Source organism: Carlito syrichta, unplaced genomic scaffold, assembly GCF_000164805.1.
Source record: "Carlito syrichta isolate Samal-C Ts95f unplaced genomic scaffold, Tarsius_syrichta-2.0.1 Scaffold315337, whole genome shotgun sequence".
Classification (NCBI taxonomy): Eukaryota; Metazoa; Chordata; class Mammalia; order Primates; family Tarsiidae; genus Carlito; species Carlito syrichta.
This window is the reverse complement of record NW_007259433.1, coordinates 213505-228149: the sequence shown is the minus strand read 5'-3', so window position 1 is coordinate 228149 and position 14645 is coordinate 213505. Positions and strand designations below refer to the sequence as shown.

The following is a 14645-nucleotide window of genomic DNA, read 5'->3' as shown; positions in this document are numbered from 1 at the left end:
GTGGCCGCTCCTGGCCACTGCAGCCTCACCTGCTGGGCTCCGGTGATCCTTCCACCTCAGCCTTCTGAGTAACCGGAATTACAGGCAATGCGCTACCACGCCCGGCTGATTTTTTCAATTATTGTAGAGATGAGGTCTCACTGCCCAGGCTGAGCCACTGAGCCCGGCTTCTTTTTTTTTTTTTGAATTGGAGTCTCACTCTGTCACCCAGACTAGAGTGCAGTGGCACACTCGTGGCCACTGCAGCCTCTACCTGCTGGACTCCTGTGATTCTTCTGCCTCAGCCTTCCAAATAGCTGGAACTACAGGCGTGCTCTTACCACACCTGGCTTAGTTTTTGATTGATTCTAGAGACGAGGTCTCACCAAGTTGCCCAGGCTGTCCTTGAACCCCTGAGCTTAGGCAATCCTCTGCCTCCCAAAGTGCTGGGATTGCAGGCATGAGCCACTGCGCCCAGCTGCAGTGCATCTTGGCAAGACCACCTCTCTACAATCAAAAAGTAAGCTGGGCATGGTGATGCATGTATGTGGTTCCAGCTACTTGGAAGGTTAAGCTGGAATGATCGCCTGAGCCCAGCAGGTTGAGGCTGTGTTGGCTGTGAGTGTGTCACTGCACTCCAGCTTGGGTGACAGAGTGAGACTCTGACTCAAGAAAAGGTGGGGGGTGGATCTCATCTCTTCAGTAAATAAGTTAAAAAGAAAAAATATTAGCTGGGCTTGGTGGCACATGCCTGTAGTTCATCTATTTGGAAGACTGAGGCAGAAGGATCACCTGAGGCTCAGCAAGTTGAGGCTGTGCTAGCCACCAGTGAACTACTGCACTCTAGCCTAGGAGACAGAGTGAGACTCTGGCACAAAAAAAAAAAGATGTAGCGGTAATGGTATGAAGAAGCAAGAGCAGATGATGTGTCTGTCCTTGTCTCCCCACCTTTATTCCCCAACTTGCTTTGTATAGTCAGAAATAAGATACAAGCCAAGCTCGGTGGCTCAGCCTGTAATCCCGCGCTTTGGGAGACTGAGGTGAGTGGATTGCCTGAGCCCGCGGGTTTGAGACCCCCCTGGGCAACTTGGCCAGACCTCATCTCTACAATAAATCAAAAATTAGCCGGGTGTGGTAGCGCGCTCCTGCAGTTCCAGCTACTTGGAAGGCTGAGGCGAAAGGATCGTCGGAGTCCAGCAGGTCAAGGCTGCGATGGCTGCGAGCGGCCACTGCACTCCAGTCTGGGCGACAGAGTGAGACTCCAACTCAAAGAGAAAAAAAAAAATAGTAATTGACATGAGGTCTTGCTATGTTGCCTAGGCTGGTCTTGAACTTATGGGCTCAAGCAGCCCTCCCATGTTGACTTCCCAAAGTGCTGGGATTAAGTAAAGATAATGAGCACTATATTTCAGTTGAAAATGGATTCGTTCTCTTGGTTTATTACTTCTGGAAAGTTTAATTTTAGGAGTAGGGCATTAAAGGAGTACCATAATTTTTGACAGGGTTAGCTAAATGCTTTTAATCTTTTAAGCACTGTTGAGGTTTTTAAATACTTCCTACTAGGAAATTGGAATCATTCTGAAACTAAACCTTGTTAGGGCCCTATGTTTTTGTTTTTTTGTTGTTTTTTTTTTTTTTTAATTGGATTCTTACTCTGTCGCCCAGACTGGAGTGCAGTGGCTGCTCCCAACCACCGCAGCCTTGACCTGCTAGGCTCCAGTGATCCTTCCACCTCAGCCTTCCAAGTAGCTGGAATTACAGGCATGCACTACCATGCCCGGCTGATTTTTTGATTTATTGTAGAGATGAGGTCTCGCCAAGTTGCCCGCCCAGGTGGGTCTCAAACCCGCGGGCTCAGGCAATCCACTCACCTCAGCCTCCCAAAGCACGGGATTACAGGCTGAGCCACCGAGCCCGGCTGGCCCTATGTTTTAAATTGGAATGTAGCTATTAAGTTAAAAATGTAGTTTCTCTTTAAAATTGTAATAAACTGCTCAACAATAATTAATGTTATAATGGAGTAGAGAAACGTGTTACTTACATGCTAAATCTTGGAGGTTATATAAATATTCAGTTAATGAATTCCAGCTTGACTTTGTCTCCTTTATCTCTTTGTAGGCAGCCTGCTTCTGCAAAGTGGTACGATCGAAGGGACTATGTCTTCATTGAATTTTGTGTTGAAGACAGTAAAGATGTTAATGTAAATTTTGAAAAATCCAAACTTACGTTCAGGTAAATTACCATGTTATATTATTGGGTAAAATGCTTATTAAGATAACTTAATGACTTTGGTTTGCTTTTTTTTAAACTGAGGTTATTATTGTTTTCGTCTTTGAAGATGCTTATTTCTTTTCTTTTTCTTATACAGCTGTCTTGGAGGAAGTGATAATTTTAAACATTTAAATGAAATTGATCTTTTTCACTGTATTGATCCAAATGTAAGTAGTCTTGATATTTTAATCCCAATTTAAATCATGAGGAAATTGACATTCTTCAAGCACTCTTTCACAGTAAGCACTAATTCTGTTTTTTGGTGATTTTTTTTTTTTGAGTCAGAGTCTCACTCGCCTGAGCTCAGGGACTTGAGACCAACCTGGGCAGCCTGGCAAGACTTTGACTCTACAATACATTTATTTATTTGTTTTTTGAGTTGGAGTCTTATTCTGTTGCCCAGGCTGGAGCGCAGTGGCACGCTCACGACCACCGCAGCCTTAACCTGTGCTCAGGTGATCCTTCTGCCCCAGCATTCCAAGTAGCTGGAACTGCAGGCGTGCACCACCATGCCTGGCTAATTTTTTTTTTTTTTAAGTTGGAGTCTCACTCCGTAACCCAGGCTGGAGTGCAGTGGCCACTCCCGGCCACCGCAGCCTCAACCTGCTGGACTCTGGCGATCCTTCCGCCTCAGCTTTCCAAGTTAGCTGGAACTACAGGCGCGCTACCATGCCCGGCTAATTTTTTGATTTATTGTAGAGATGAGGTCTTGCCTCATCTGTGGACTGTTCGTGCACAGAAGTGAGATGGAGGTGAGAAATGTCACTGTTTTCTACTGTGTAGCGATACTGGAGAGATAAAAGGAGTGATGGTACTCTTGTTTTCAGGATTCCAAGCATAAAAGAACGGACAGATCGATTTTGTGTTGTTTACGAAAAGGAGAGTCTGGCCAGTCATGGCCAAGGTTAACAAAAGAAAGGGCGAAGGTAGGTTTCATTTTCTTTATTGGAAAGTTTGATTATTTTAAGTAACAAAAGATGCAATTGTTTGATGTAAGAAATGCAATATTTTTGTTTTATAACTAAATATATAGCCTCATGTTCTGTATTTTGTCTTTTTGTTTTGTTTTGTTTTTTTTGAGTTGGAGTCTCACTCTGTCACCCAGACTGGAGTGCAGTGACATGCTCATGGCCACTGCAGCCTTGACCTGTTGGTCCTTCTGCCTCAGCCTTCCAAGTAGCTGGAACTACAAGCATACACCACCACACCCAGCTAACTTTTGATTTATTGTAGAGTTGCGGTCTCACCAAGTTACCCAGGCAGGTCTCTAACCTACAGACTCCCAAAGTGTTGGGATTATAGGCGTGAGCCACCGCACCTGGCGGAGAATAGTTCTTACCAATGAGTTTTTACTGTTTAACTGTTAACTTTTTTTTTTTTTATGTTGGCGTCTCACTCCCTCGCCCCCACTAGAGTGCAGTGGCGTGCTCCTGTCCACTGCCGCCTCGACCTGTTGGGCTCTGGTGATCCTTCCACTTCAGCCTTCCAAGTAGCCGGAACTACAGGCGCATGCTACCACGCCTGGCGAGTTTTTGATTTATTGTAGGGATGAGGTCTTGCCAAGTTGCCTGGGTGGGGTTTTTTTTTTTTGTTTTGTTTTTTTGTTTTTTTTTTTGAGTTGGAGTCTCACTCTGTCACCCAGACTGGAGTGCAGTAGCCGCTCCTGGCCACTGCAGCCTCAGCCTGCTGGGGTCCCGCGATCCTTCCGCCTCAGCCTTCCAAATAGCCGGAATTACAGGCATGCGCTACCATGCCCGGCTGATTTTTTTGATTTATTGTAGAGATGAGGTCTCACTGCCCAGGCGGGTCCCAAACCCGCGGGCTCAGGAAATCCACTCACCTCAGCCTCCCAAAGGCGCAGGATTACAGGCTGAGCCACCGAGCCCAGCTCCTGGGTGGGTTTTGAACTCACAGGCTCAGGCAGTCCACTCACCTTGGCCTCCCAAAGTGCTGGAATGACGGGCTGTGCCATCGAACCTGGCCTGTTTAACAATTTTGAAAGAAATTTTGTGAAACTTTTATTTATCATTACTGCATTTGATTTCACACTGAATTTTCTATTTTAGTCTTTTGTGTGCTAGTTAACATGCCTTACTGATGGGTATGAATTCATAGTTCAAAAAATGTAGTCTTGTCAGGTGTGTGCCTATAGTCCCAGTTACTTGGGAGGCTGAGGAGGGATGATTGCTTGATCCCAGGAGTTTTGGACTGTAGTGCACTATGCTGATCTGAGAGTTCACATTAAGTTCAGCATTGCTACAGTTTCCTCCCAGGAGCAGGGGGACCGGGGACCATCATGTTGCTTAAGGAAAGTAAAGTAGCCCTCCATCAGAAATGGAGGTCAAAACTGTGCTGATCACCAGTGGGGTTGTGCCTGTGAATAGCCACTACAGCTTAGCCTGGGAAAAATAGCAAGACGCTTATCTCTAAAGAAAAAAAACGTAGTGTTAAAGCACATGCTAAGTGCAAGTTGACCTAATCATAGGGTGATGTTTGTATTGATCTATAGCTTAATTGGCTTAGTGTGGACTTCAATAATTGGAAAGACTGGGAAGATGATTCAGATGAAGACATGTCTAATTTTGATCGCTTCTCTGAGGTGAGTACCTTTAAATGCACCCCCCTCCATTTCACGGTACATGTCTACATTGTCCATTTAAATTCGTTTTAAGTACCTAATGGTATTTATGATAATCCATTTTATTTATTTATTTATTATTTTATTTTTTTTTTTTGAGTTGGAGTCTCACTCCGCTCCCAGCCACCATAGCCTTGACCTACTGGGCTCCATTGATCCTTCTGCCTCAGCCTTCTGAGTAGCTGGAGCTACAGGCGCGTGCTACCACACCCAGCTCATTTTGATTTATTGTAGAGATGAGGTCTCACCAAGTTGCCCAGGTGGGTCTCGAACCCACGGGCTCAGGCAATCCACTCACCTCAGCCTCCGAAAGGCGTGGGATTATAGGCTGAGCCACCGAGCCCGGCCCATTTTATTTTTAAGACTATTCTGCAGTAAGACCAAATATGACTTTTTTTTATTATTTTGAGTTGGAGTCTCATTCTGTAGCCCAGACTGGAGTGCAGTGGCACACTCCCGGCCCCGCAGCTGCGACCTGCTGGGCTCTGGCGATCCTTCTGCCTAAGCCTTCCGAGTAGCTGGAACTACAGGTGTGTGCTACCCCACCTGGCTAATTTTTTGATTTATTGTAGAGATGAGGACTCGCCAAGTTGCCCAGGCGGGTCTTGAACCTGCGGGCTCAGGCAGTCCACTCACCTCAGCCTCCCAAAGGCGTAGGATTACAGGCTGAGCCACCAAGCCCAGCTTGTCTGGCTTTTTTGTTCGTTTGTTTGTGTATTGTAGAGATTAGGTTTCACCATGTCACCCAGGCTGGTCTCTAACCCTTGGACTCAGGCAGTCCTCTCACCTCGGCCTCCCAAAGTGCTTAACAACAGAAGTTTGTGTCAACCAGTTTTTTTGTTTGTTTTTTTTTTTTTTTGAGTTGGAGTCTCAATCCTTTGCCCAGACTGGAGTGCAGTGACACGCACGCTCACTGTCACCCCAGCGTTGACCTGCTATAGGCTCTGGTGATTCTTCCATCTCAGCCTTCCAAGTAGCTGAAACTTGGTGCGTGCTACCACGGCTGGCTGTTGTTTATTTTATTGTGGAGACGAGGTCTCTTCAAGTTACCCATTCTGGTCTCGAACCCATGGGCTCAGGCAATCCACTTGCCTCGGCCTCCCAGAGTGCTGGGTTTACAGACTGAGCCACTAAGCCCAGCCCAGTTTCAGATTTTTTAAGTTTTTATCCACTTTCAAATATTAGGAGAGTGGAAAATTTGCTGGTCGTGAATCTGTTAGCAAATTTTTAAGTGCACTGTAGGCACAAAGCAGATTTCTGAAACTATTCACTTTGTATAATTGGAACTTTATACCTAGTTGAATTGTAGAAATTATTACCTTTCTTTTTCCCTGGCTCCTGGCAACTACCATTCTATTCTGTTTCTGTGTATTTGACTATTTTCCATATTTTAATGAGTGGAATCATTGAGTTTTTGTCCTGTGATTGACTTATTTCACTTAGCAAAATGTTCTCCAGGGTCATCCGTGTTGTTACATAAAAGGCAAGATTTTTTTTTAAGGCTGAATAATACTTTTTTTTTTTTTTTTTTTTGAGTTGGAGTCTCACTCGGTTGCCCAGACTGGAGCGCAGTGGCCACTCCCGGCCACTGCAGCCTCGACCTGCTGGGCTCCGGCGATCCTTCCGCCTCAGCCTTCCAAGGAGCTGGAACTACAGGCGTGCGCTACCACACCCGGCTAATTTTTTTTTTGATTTATTGTAGAGATGAGGTCTCGCCTGCCCAGGCGGGTCTCGAACCCGCGGGCTCAGGCAATCCACTCACCTCAGCCTCCCAAAGGCGCGGGATTACAGGCTGAGCCACCGAGCCCAGCATAATACATTATTTTAAAGGCTGAATGCATTCCATTATATGTATGACATGCTATCTTTTTAAGACCCTTTCCAGTTCTGAAGTCTAAGCAATCATGTACTTTTAAAGTCTTTGCTTTTTGTTATTTACGCAGTGATGCAAATACTTTTCTTTACAAAAGTTCAACTAGAGGAGATAAGTCCTTCCTCGTCTGATCATAGTTTAGTCTTTGTTACTTTTGTCTCTTCAATAATATACTTGCTAGCCGGGCGCAGTGGCTCAAATCTATAATCCCAGCACTTTGGGAGGCCAGGGCGAGAGGATTGCCTGAGTCCAGGGGTTCGAGACCAGCCTGGGCAACTTGGTGAGATCTTGTCTCTACAATAAATCAAAAAATTAGCCAGGCATGGTGGTGCATACCTGTGATTCCAGCTACTTGGAAGACTGAGGCAGAAGGGTCACCTGAGCCCAGCAGGTAGAGGCTGTGGTGGCCGTGAGCGTGCCACTACACTCCAACCTGGGCAACAGAGTGAGACCTTGACTCAAGAAAAAAAAATACTACTTTCTGATTATAAACAGTTAAAGCTGAAAAATTAGTACTTCATGGAAGTGGACTCCCAGTTCATTGTGTATATACAAGAGCAGCTACAAATGAATCTCATTCTTTTCCTTGGCCACCAGAAGTAACCCACTATTCAGAATTTCTATTTTAATTTCTCGCATACATCAATATCTTGCTGGATGTATTTTAATAACTTCAGTTTTCCTTAGGGAAAACTTAGCCTTAATTTCCCTATAGATTTTCAGGATTTTGTGTAATTACATATAATCTACCTTTTCCAGAAGGGGAGGTTCTTAAGTTTATTTTGCGTTTTTTATTTGTGGAACTCTATGACATACTTAAAGTTTATTCTGAAGCATACAACCTGATAATTAGGGCCTAAATTAACATCACTTCTAAAACTAATTTTTACACTTCAAATAGATGATGAACAACATGGGTGGTGATGAGGATGTAGATTTACCAGAAGTAGATGGAGCAGATGATGTAAGTCTATAAATTCTTTTTTCTGTTTATTTGGATAGTAAGAAATTATGTCTTTATACGTGGTTTTATAGATCCAAGATTTTTTTTTTTCCTCGTCTTTCTTTTCCTCCTAAAAAAATAGGGAAAAGCAGTTTATAAAATTGCTCATTTTTGAGTAATCAATGCCTACTAGGAAACTGGTGTAATGTGAACCATTCCTAAATGCACAATTATGTGTTAGTTTAGGGATTATTTTGACTGAGAAAGTAAGTTAAATAGGCTTTATAACAAGATTGGTTAGAGACTAATAAACAGATGCACATTGTGAATCTATAAGAGGAGACTGTACTGAAGCCCTTTTTCAACATTTCCCCTTCTGGCATCCTGGTAACATCTTCCAGAAAGTTACTTAATGCAGTTTGGAAAATACTTGGACTAATGAATCGGCTACGATTCAAGTTCATTGTCTTTTAACTATTCATTCCATTGTATTGAGCCATTTTTCCCCTCCTTTATTGAATGCCAAGAGAGAAGAGGAAAACTTAGAGAGGTTTTTGAAGGGTGGGCTAAATTCTCACCAAAAGGCACTCCCCAATTTTTATAAGAAGATATCCTGAGTTATACATCCATTCACCTTAGATAAACCTGGTTATAAGTCCAGTGATTAAAGTCCCAGGCAAACTGTTCAGTTAGCAGAGGAATATTTGATGAATCTTTGTAACTTTTTTTTATTTCTCTTTCTGAAGGATTCACAAGACAGTGATGACGAAAGTAAGTATGTGTATAAATATATATATGTAAAGGGTATGTTTATACAGTGATGATTCACATCAGAGACTGGTCTCTCAAATAGAGATGCTAACTTTTTGACTATTCCTGGAAGAAAAATAATGATTTCTCTATGGCCTCAGCTAAATAGCCAAAGCAGAAATGTGAATGATTTGAGATAGTAAGACAACCATTTAATTCACTAGGGAACTGTGTACTTCTATTTTTGACTGCTTTTCCTATAAGACATTAAAATTGGTAGATAATTTCCTTGTACTTCATAATAATGTTTTTTAAATTCTTTCAGAAATGCCAGATCTGGAGTAAGGAATATTGTCGTCACCTGGATTTTGAGAAAGAAAAATAACTTCTGCAAGATTTCATAATTGAGAGAATTCCTGAGTTGATAGCTCTAAAGGCAGATGCTGTATTTGCCTCCTTTAACCCATTTTTCAACCTGTTTTGTTTTTTAAAAGGCTTCACTAAGGGTTGATAATGTACCATTGTATGGGGCAATTTTAAGTCAGCTAAGGCAATAACCTTATGCATGAACATTTCCCAGATTTCCATGAAACTGTTGAGGTCCTAGGCAATTGATGCAACAGTTGTGATAAACACATTTCACCTAAGTCTCCTTTCTTTGTAACATAGATACTGACATGATAGGAAACGCTCAGCTTAGGGAAAGAGTACTGAGTTTTAGGTTTTAGAACATGGACTCAAAAGTGACTAAAACAAATTGGCTGATACCTTAAACTGGTAACCTGCTGGTCCTCTGGTGTATCCTTCAGGGTTGTTCACTGAAGTTTATTTTTCAAAAGATTTACTTCACATTATTGTATGTAAGTGATCACTTGTCAGTGTTCCAGATGTATCTTAGCTAAAACTAGTGAATGCCCTAACTTAGATGGTTTTTGAAGCCTATACATTTGGTATTATTCAGCCCTTAAGCTTTTACATCTCTTAGCATGGAGGACAAAGAAAGCTGTACATTGTTGCTTGAGAGTCTGTACATTTAGACCAGATTTGTATTTGCACTGTCAGTATGGCAAATGAGTGAAAAAAAATGTTAATACACTATTGGAATTTTTTATTTCTTTTTTTGATTCAGCTTATACCAGGGCTGAAAACCTCAATTTATGTTCATGACAGTGGGGATTTTTTTAAATGTCTACATTCTTTCTAATAAACTGTTGGAAGACTTCATGGCTGTCCTTTTAAGTGTCTGGCTTACTGTAATTTTATGTATTTACCACTTACTGGAATGGAGTTTTTATTTTTATTTGAGGAAGAATTGGGATTATTCCTCTGGAAGAAAGAGGCTTGCTGTAATGTCACAGGAAACCTTTTTAAAGTGGATCTGTAACAAAATTGTAGATGCACTTTGCAGCAGCTGGAAAAGAAAGTGTTGTGATTTGATTGAAATAAAACTAAACGTGTTGTCCTCCTAAATCTTTGAGCTTCTGCATTTTGGCAGTTTTCATTCCCTCAGAGCTACTGTGTTTGTGATAGCAATAGACATGCTTTGTATTTCAGCACTTTATATCGGATATTCAGGACCTCTGCTGGTAGAGTGAAAGTGCTGGTGATACCCTTCAGGTGATGACTGTGCTCAGGGAGGGAGCTCATATCCTAGGCTGGAGGGCAGGAAACTTGATAGATGGGAAGTGCACTAGTAGATATGCATAGTGTATCATAGGGGGTTAAAAGGTGAAATGTCATATTTTTCTTCCTCTGTTGTGTATGGCTGTGTTCAGGATGATTGCCAAAACTTTTTATTTCTAAAATGCTTGAACTAAAAAGCCTTTCCTATTTTTCCCAGGCCCTGGTCATAACACTTGGCATTCAGCTGTTCTGTTACATTGTTGTGTAGCTTGGATCCTGACCCTGTTAAGGGAATACAATTACCACAAAGCCCCCAATTTTTATTTATTTATTTATTTTTGAGTTGGAGTTTCACTCTGTCACGCAGACTGGAATGCAGTAGCATGCTCCTGGCCACCACAGCCTCGACCTGCTGGACTCCAACTGTCCTTCTGCCTAGCCTTTCAAGTAGCCAGAACTACAGGCGCACGCTACCAGGCCCGGCTAATTTTTGATTGATTGTAGAGACGAGGTCTCACCAAATTGCTCAGGTAGGTCTCAAACCCACAAAGCCCTAGATATTAGTCTCCTTTCTTTGGAGCACGCAAAAGGCATCATACAGGTGTGGTGGCTCACACCTGTAATCCTAGAATCTTGGGAGGTGGAGGCAAGAGGATTGCCAGAGCCCAGGAGTTTTAGATCCACCTGGGAAACTTGACGCAAGACCTTGACTCTATAATAAAATAAGATTAGCCGAGTGTGGTGGTGCTTGCCTGTAGTCCCAGATACGTGGGAGGATTGCCTGAGCCCAGCAGGTCGAGGCTGCAGTGGCCATGAGCATGCCACTGCATTCCAGCATGGGCAACAGAGTGAGACTCTGACTCCAAAAAAAAAACAAAACCATCATGTCAGTATGACGTGTAGTTCTTAACTTCAGGATGAAAATTACTTAAAGACCCTCCTATATTTCAACAAGGGTACCTGCATAATCAACGTTTATATGCCTAACCCTGAATTGTACCCCACATCTTTATAATGTTAAAAAAAAAAATTCTTCCTATTTCATTTGTGGGTGTTTTGTTTTTTTTTAAACTTGGAGTCTCACTCTGTCACCCACACTGGAGTGCAGTGGCACGCTCCCAGCCACCGCAGCTTCAACCTGTTGGGCTCCAGCGATCCTTCTGCCTCGGCCTTCCAAGTAGTTTGAACTACAGGCGTGCACTACCACACCCAGCTAGTTTTTTATTTTATTGTAGAGGCGAGGTCTTGCCAAGTTGCCCGGGCGGGTCTCGAACCTGCAGACTCAGGCAATCCACTCACCTTGGCCTCCCAAAGTGCTGGGATTACGGGGTGAGCCACGGAGGCCGGCCCTCGTTTGGGTTTTTTTATTGTAGAGACAAAAGTCTCACCATGTTGCTCAAGCTCATTTCGATCACCACCTCAGCCTCCCAAAGTGGTGGTACTACAGGCGTGAGCCACCACACCTGACTCCCATTTCGTTTTTTAGAAAAAACTTTGTCAGTTTTGAACGTTAATTCATTAAGGATTTATTGGATTAGTATTAAGCTGCAGTTAGGACATTAAGAAAATATAACCTGGGGGCGCCAAGCACAGTGGCTCTTGCCTGTAATCCCAGCACTTTGGGAGGACAAGACAGGAGGATTGCTTGAGCCCAGGAGTTTGAGAACACTCTTGGCAACATAGACCTTGACTCTACAACAAAAAACAAACTAGCCAGGTGTGGTGGCATGAGCCTGTAGCCCTAGCTATTCTGAAGGCTGAAGAGGAAGCAGAAAGTCAAAGCTGTCATGTGAGCCATGATCTTGTCACTGTATTCCAGTCTGGGTGACAGTGAGACTGACTCATACATAGCTTGTTGGATTTCTGATTCTGTCATTTCTCCTAGATTATATTAAAAATCTATTTTGGGCTGGGCTCAGTGGCTCAGCCTATAATCCCAGCACTTTGGGAGGCTGAGATGAGTGGATTGCCTGAGCCTGTGGGTTTGAGACCCGCCTGGGCAACTTGATGAAACCTCCTCTCTACAATAAATCAAAATTTAGCAGGCTGCGGTAGCGCGCGACTGTAGTTCCAGCTACTTGGAAGGCTGAGGCAGAAGGATCGCTGGAGCCCAGCAGTTCGAGGCTCCAGTGGCTGGGAGCAACTACTGCACTCCAGTCTGGGTGACAGAGTAAGACTCCAACTCAAAAAAAAAATCTGTTTTGTGGCCAGGCTTGGTGGTTTAGCCTGTAATCCCAGCACTTGGAGAGGCCGAGGCGAGAGGCACCTGATCCTTCTAACCTTAGCTTCTGTTAACATTTACTGGCCAGACAGGCCTTCAGTCCCAACACTTTGAGAAGCCAAGGTGAGAGGATTGCCTGAGCCCGCGGGTTTGAGATCCACCGGACAACTTGGTGAGACCTCGTCTCTGAAATAACATCAACTAGCCGGGCGTGGTAGCATGCTCCTGTAGTTCCGGCTACTTGGAAGGCTGAGGCAGAAGGATCACCGGAGCCCAACAGGTGGAGGGTGCGGTGGTTGGAAACGTGCCACTGCACTCCAGTCTGGGCGATGGAGTGAGACTGCGACTCAAAAAAAAAAAAAATCTGTTTGGTGTTCAAGTGCCTGGATAGGATTTGATCAACCTTTATTCAGTCATGTATATGGCACCTGATCCTTCTAACCTCAGCTTCTGTTAACATTTCCTGGCCAGACAGACCTTCAGTCCCAACACTTTGAGAGGCCAAGGTGAGAGGATTGCCTGAGCCCACATGTTCAAGACCAGCCTGGGCAACTTGGTGAGAACTTATCTCTACAATAAATAAAAAAATTAGCCAGGCATTGTGCGTTCCTGTAGTTCAGCTACTTGGGAGGATTACCTGAGCCCAGCCCGTCAAGGCTGTGGTGGCTGTGAGCGTGCCACTCACTGCACTTCCAACCTTGGTGACAGATTGAGCTGCCAACTCAAAAAAAAAAAAATTCTGGTAAAGGATGAATTGATACAGACCAAATCATTGAGAGGTATTTGTAATCTCAAATATGAACTATAATTCTTTAGTAGCCTGGGTGTGGTGGCTCATGCCTGTAATCCCAGCACTCTGGGAGGTGAAAGTGTGAGGATTGCCTGAGAGAACAACCTGGACAACTTGGTGAGACCTTGTCTCTATAGTAAGTCACAAAAACTAGCCGGGCATGGTGGCATGTGTCTATAGTTCCAGCAACTTGGAAGACTGAGGTAGAAGGATTGAACTCAGCAGGTCAAGGCTGCAGTGGCCATGAATGTCCCATTGCACTCCAGTGTAGCCAACAGTGAGATTCTAACTTAAAAAAAATATTAGCCGGGCTCCATGGCTCAGCCTGTAATCGCGGGCTTTGGGAGGCTGAGGTGAGTGGATTGCCTGAGCCTGCGGGTTCGAGACCTGCCTGGGCAACTTGGCGAGTCCTTATCTCTGCAATAAATAAAAAAATTAGCCAGATGTGGTAGTGCACGCCTGTAGTTCCAGCCACTGAGGCAGAAGGATCTCCGGAGCCCAAGAAGTCAAGGCTGCGGTGGCTGGGAGCATGCCACTGCACTCCAGTCTGGGCAACACAGTGAGACTTCAACTCAAAAAAAAAAGAAAATTATTCTAAGAGGACTTAGTTACTGTAGGATCAATTTTAAAGTTTTAAGTTTAGATACACGGTGGAGAAAGCATTTTTTCATCAATTTTGATAAATAATATACTGTTGCTATATTACGTTTCCCAAACAGCTATTTCCAAAGAGAGTGGGTTGGGGTGATCAGTTGCTATAGTAGCATGAATGTTTCTGTCTGCCATTTTAGTTGTGGTCTAATTTTAATTTGTTTAGCAGGAATTTTGAGAAATAGTGGTAATGAACTTGTATGCTAAGATAATTCAGTAAACACAACTAGAGCCTATGTGGTGATTCACACTCTTAGTCTCACTGCTTTGGTAGGACGGTGAGATGATCACTTGAGGCCCAGAGCTTGAAGCTGCAGTGAGATATGATTGTACCACCATGTGCGCTCCAGCTTGGGAAGAGTGAGAGCCCATTAATAATAATACTCAGCCAGGCTCAGTGGCACAGCCTGTAATCCTGCGCCTTTGTGAGGCTGAGGTGAGTGAATTGCCCGAGTCCGTGGGTTCGAGACCTGCCTGGGCAACTTGGCGAGCCCTCATCTGTACAATAAATCAAAATGAGCCGGGCGTGGTAACGTGCCTGTAGTTCCAGCTACTCGGAAGGCTGAGGCGGAAGGATCATCGGAGCCCAGCAGGTTGAGGCTGCAGTTCCCTGGGAGCGGCCACTGCACTCCAGTCTGGGCGACAGAGTAAGACTCCAACTCAAAAAAAAAAAAAAAAAACTCAGTAAAGTTTTTTGCTTATGGCTCTATAATTATTGTACCAAGCATGAGAAGGTGCTTGAAGAGAGGTGATTAAAGAGAGAGAGAACAGAACTAGGGGTGAGGTTGGGGGTAGGTGTAGGACTTAGCAATTTTTTTTCTTTTTTGAGTTGGAGTCTCACTGTCACCCAGACTGGAGTGCAGTGGCCGCTCCCGGCCACCGCAGCCTTGACCCATTGGGCTCCGG

The 14645-nt window shown here is 44.0% G+C and overlaps 1 protein-coding gene across 10 annotated transcripts in view; it reads left to right on the top strand.

Moving 5' to 3' along the window:
- Positions 1–9924, top strand: part of PTGES3 (prostaglandin E synthase 3) — a 17983-nt gene extending 8059 nt beyond the window's left edge. For 2 of the 10 annotated variants that reach the window (XM_021706197.1, XM_021706198.1), the window contains 6 exons: positions 2098–2211; positions 2348–2417; positions 3078–3176; positions 4760–4849; positions 8451–8475; positions 8780–9924. In XM_021706197.1, coding sequence (XP_021561872.1) covers positions 2098–2211; positions 2348–2417; positions 3078–3176; positions 4760–4849; positions 8451–8475; positions 8780–8799 — 418 coding nt within the window. In that variant the 3' untranslated portion in view covers positions 8800–9924. Of the gene's footprint in view, positions 1–2097; positions 2212–2347; positions 2418–3077; positions 3177–4759; positions 4850–7662; positions 7726–8450; positions 8480–8779 lie in introns of all 10 variants that reach the window. The other 8 variants (XM_021706194.1, XM_008072563.1, XM_021706193.1 and 5 more) reach the window with 8 other exon arrangements.
- The last annotated feature ends 4721 nt before the right edge of the window (positions 9925–14645 follow it).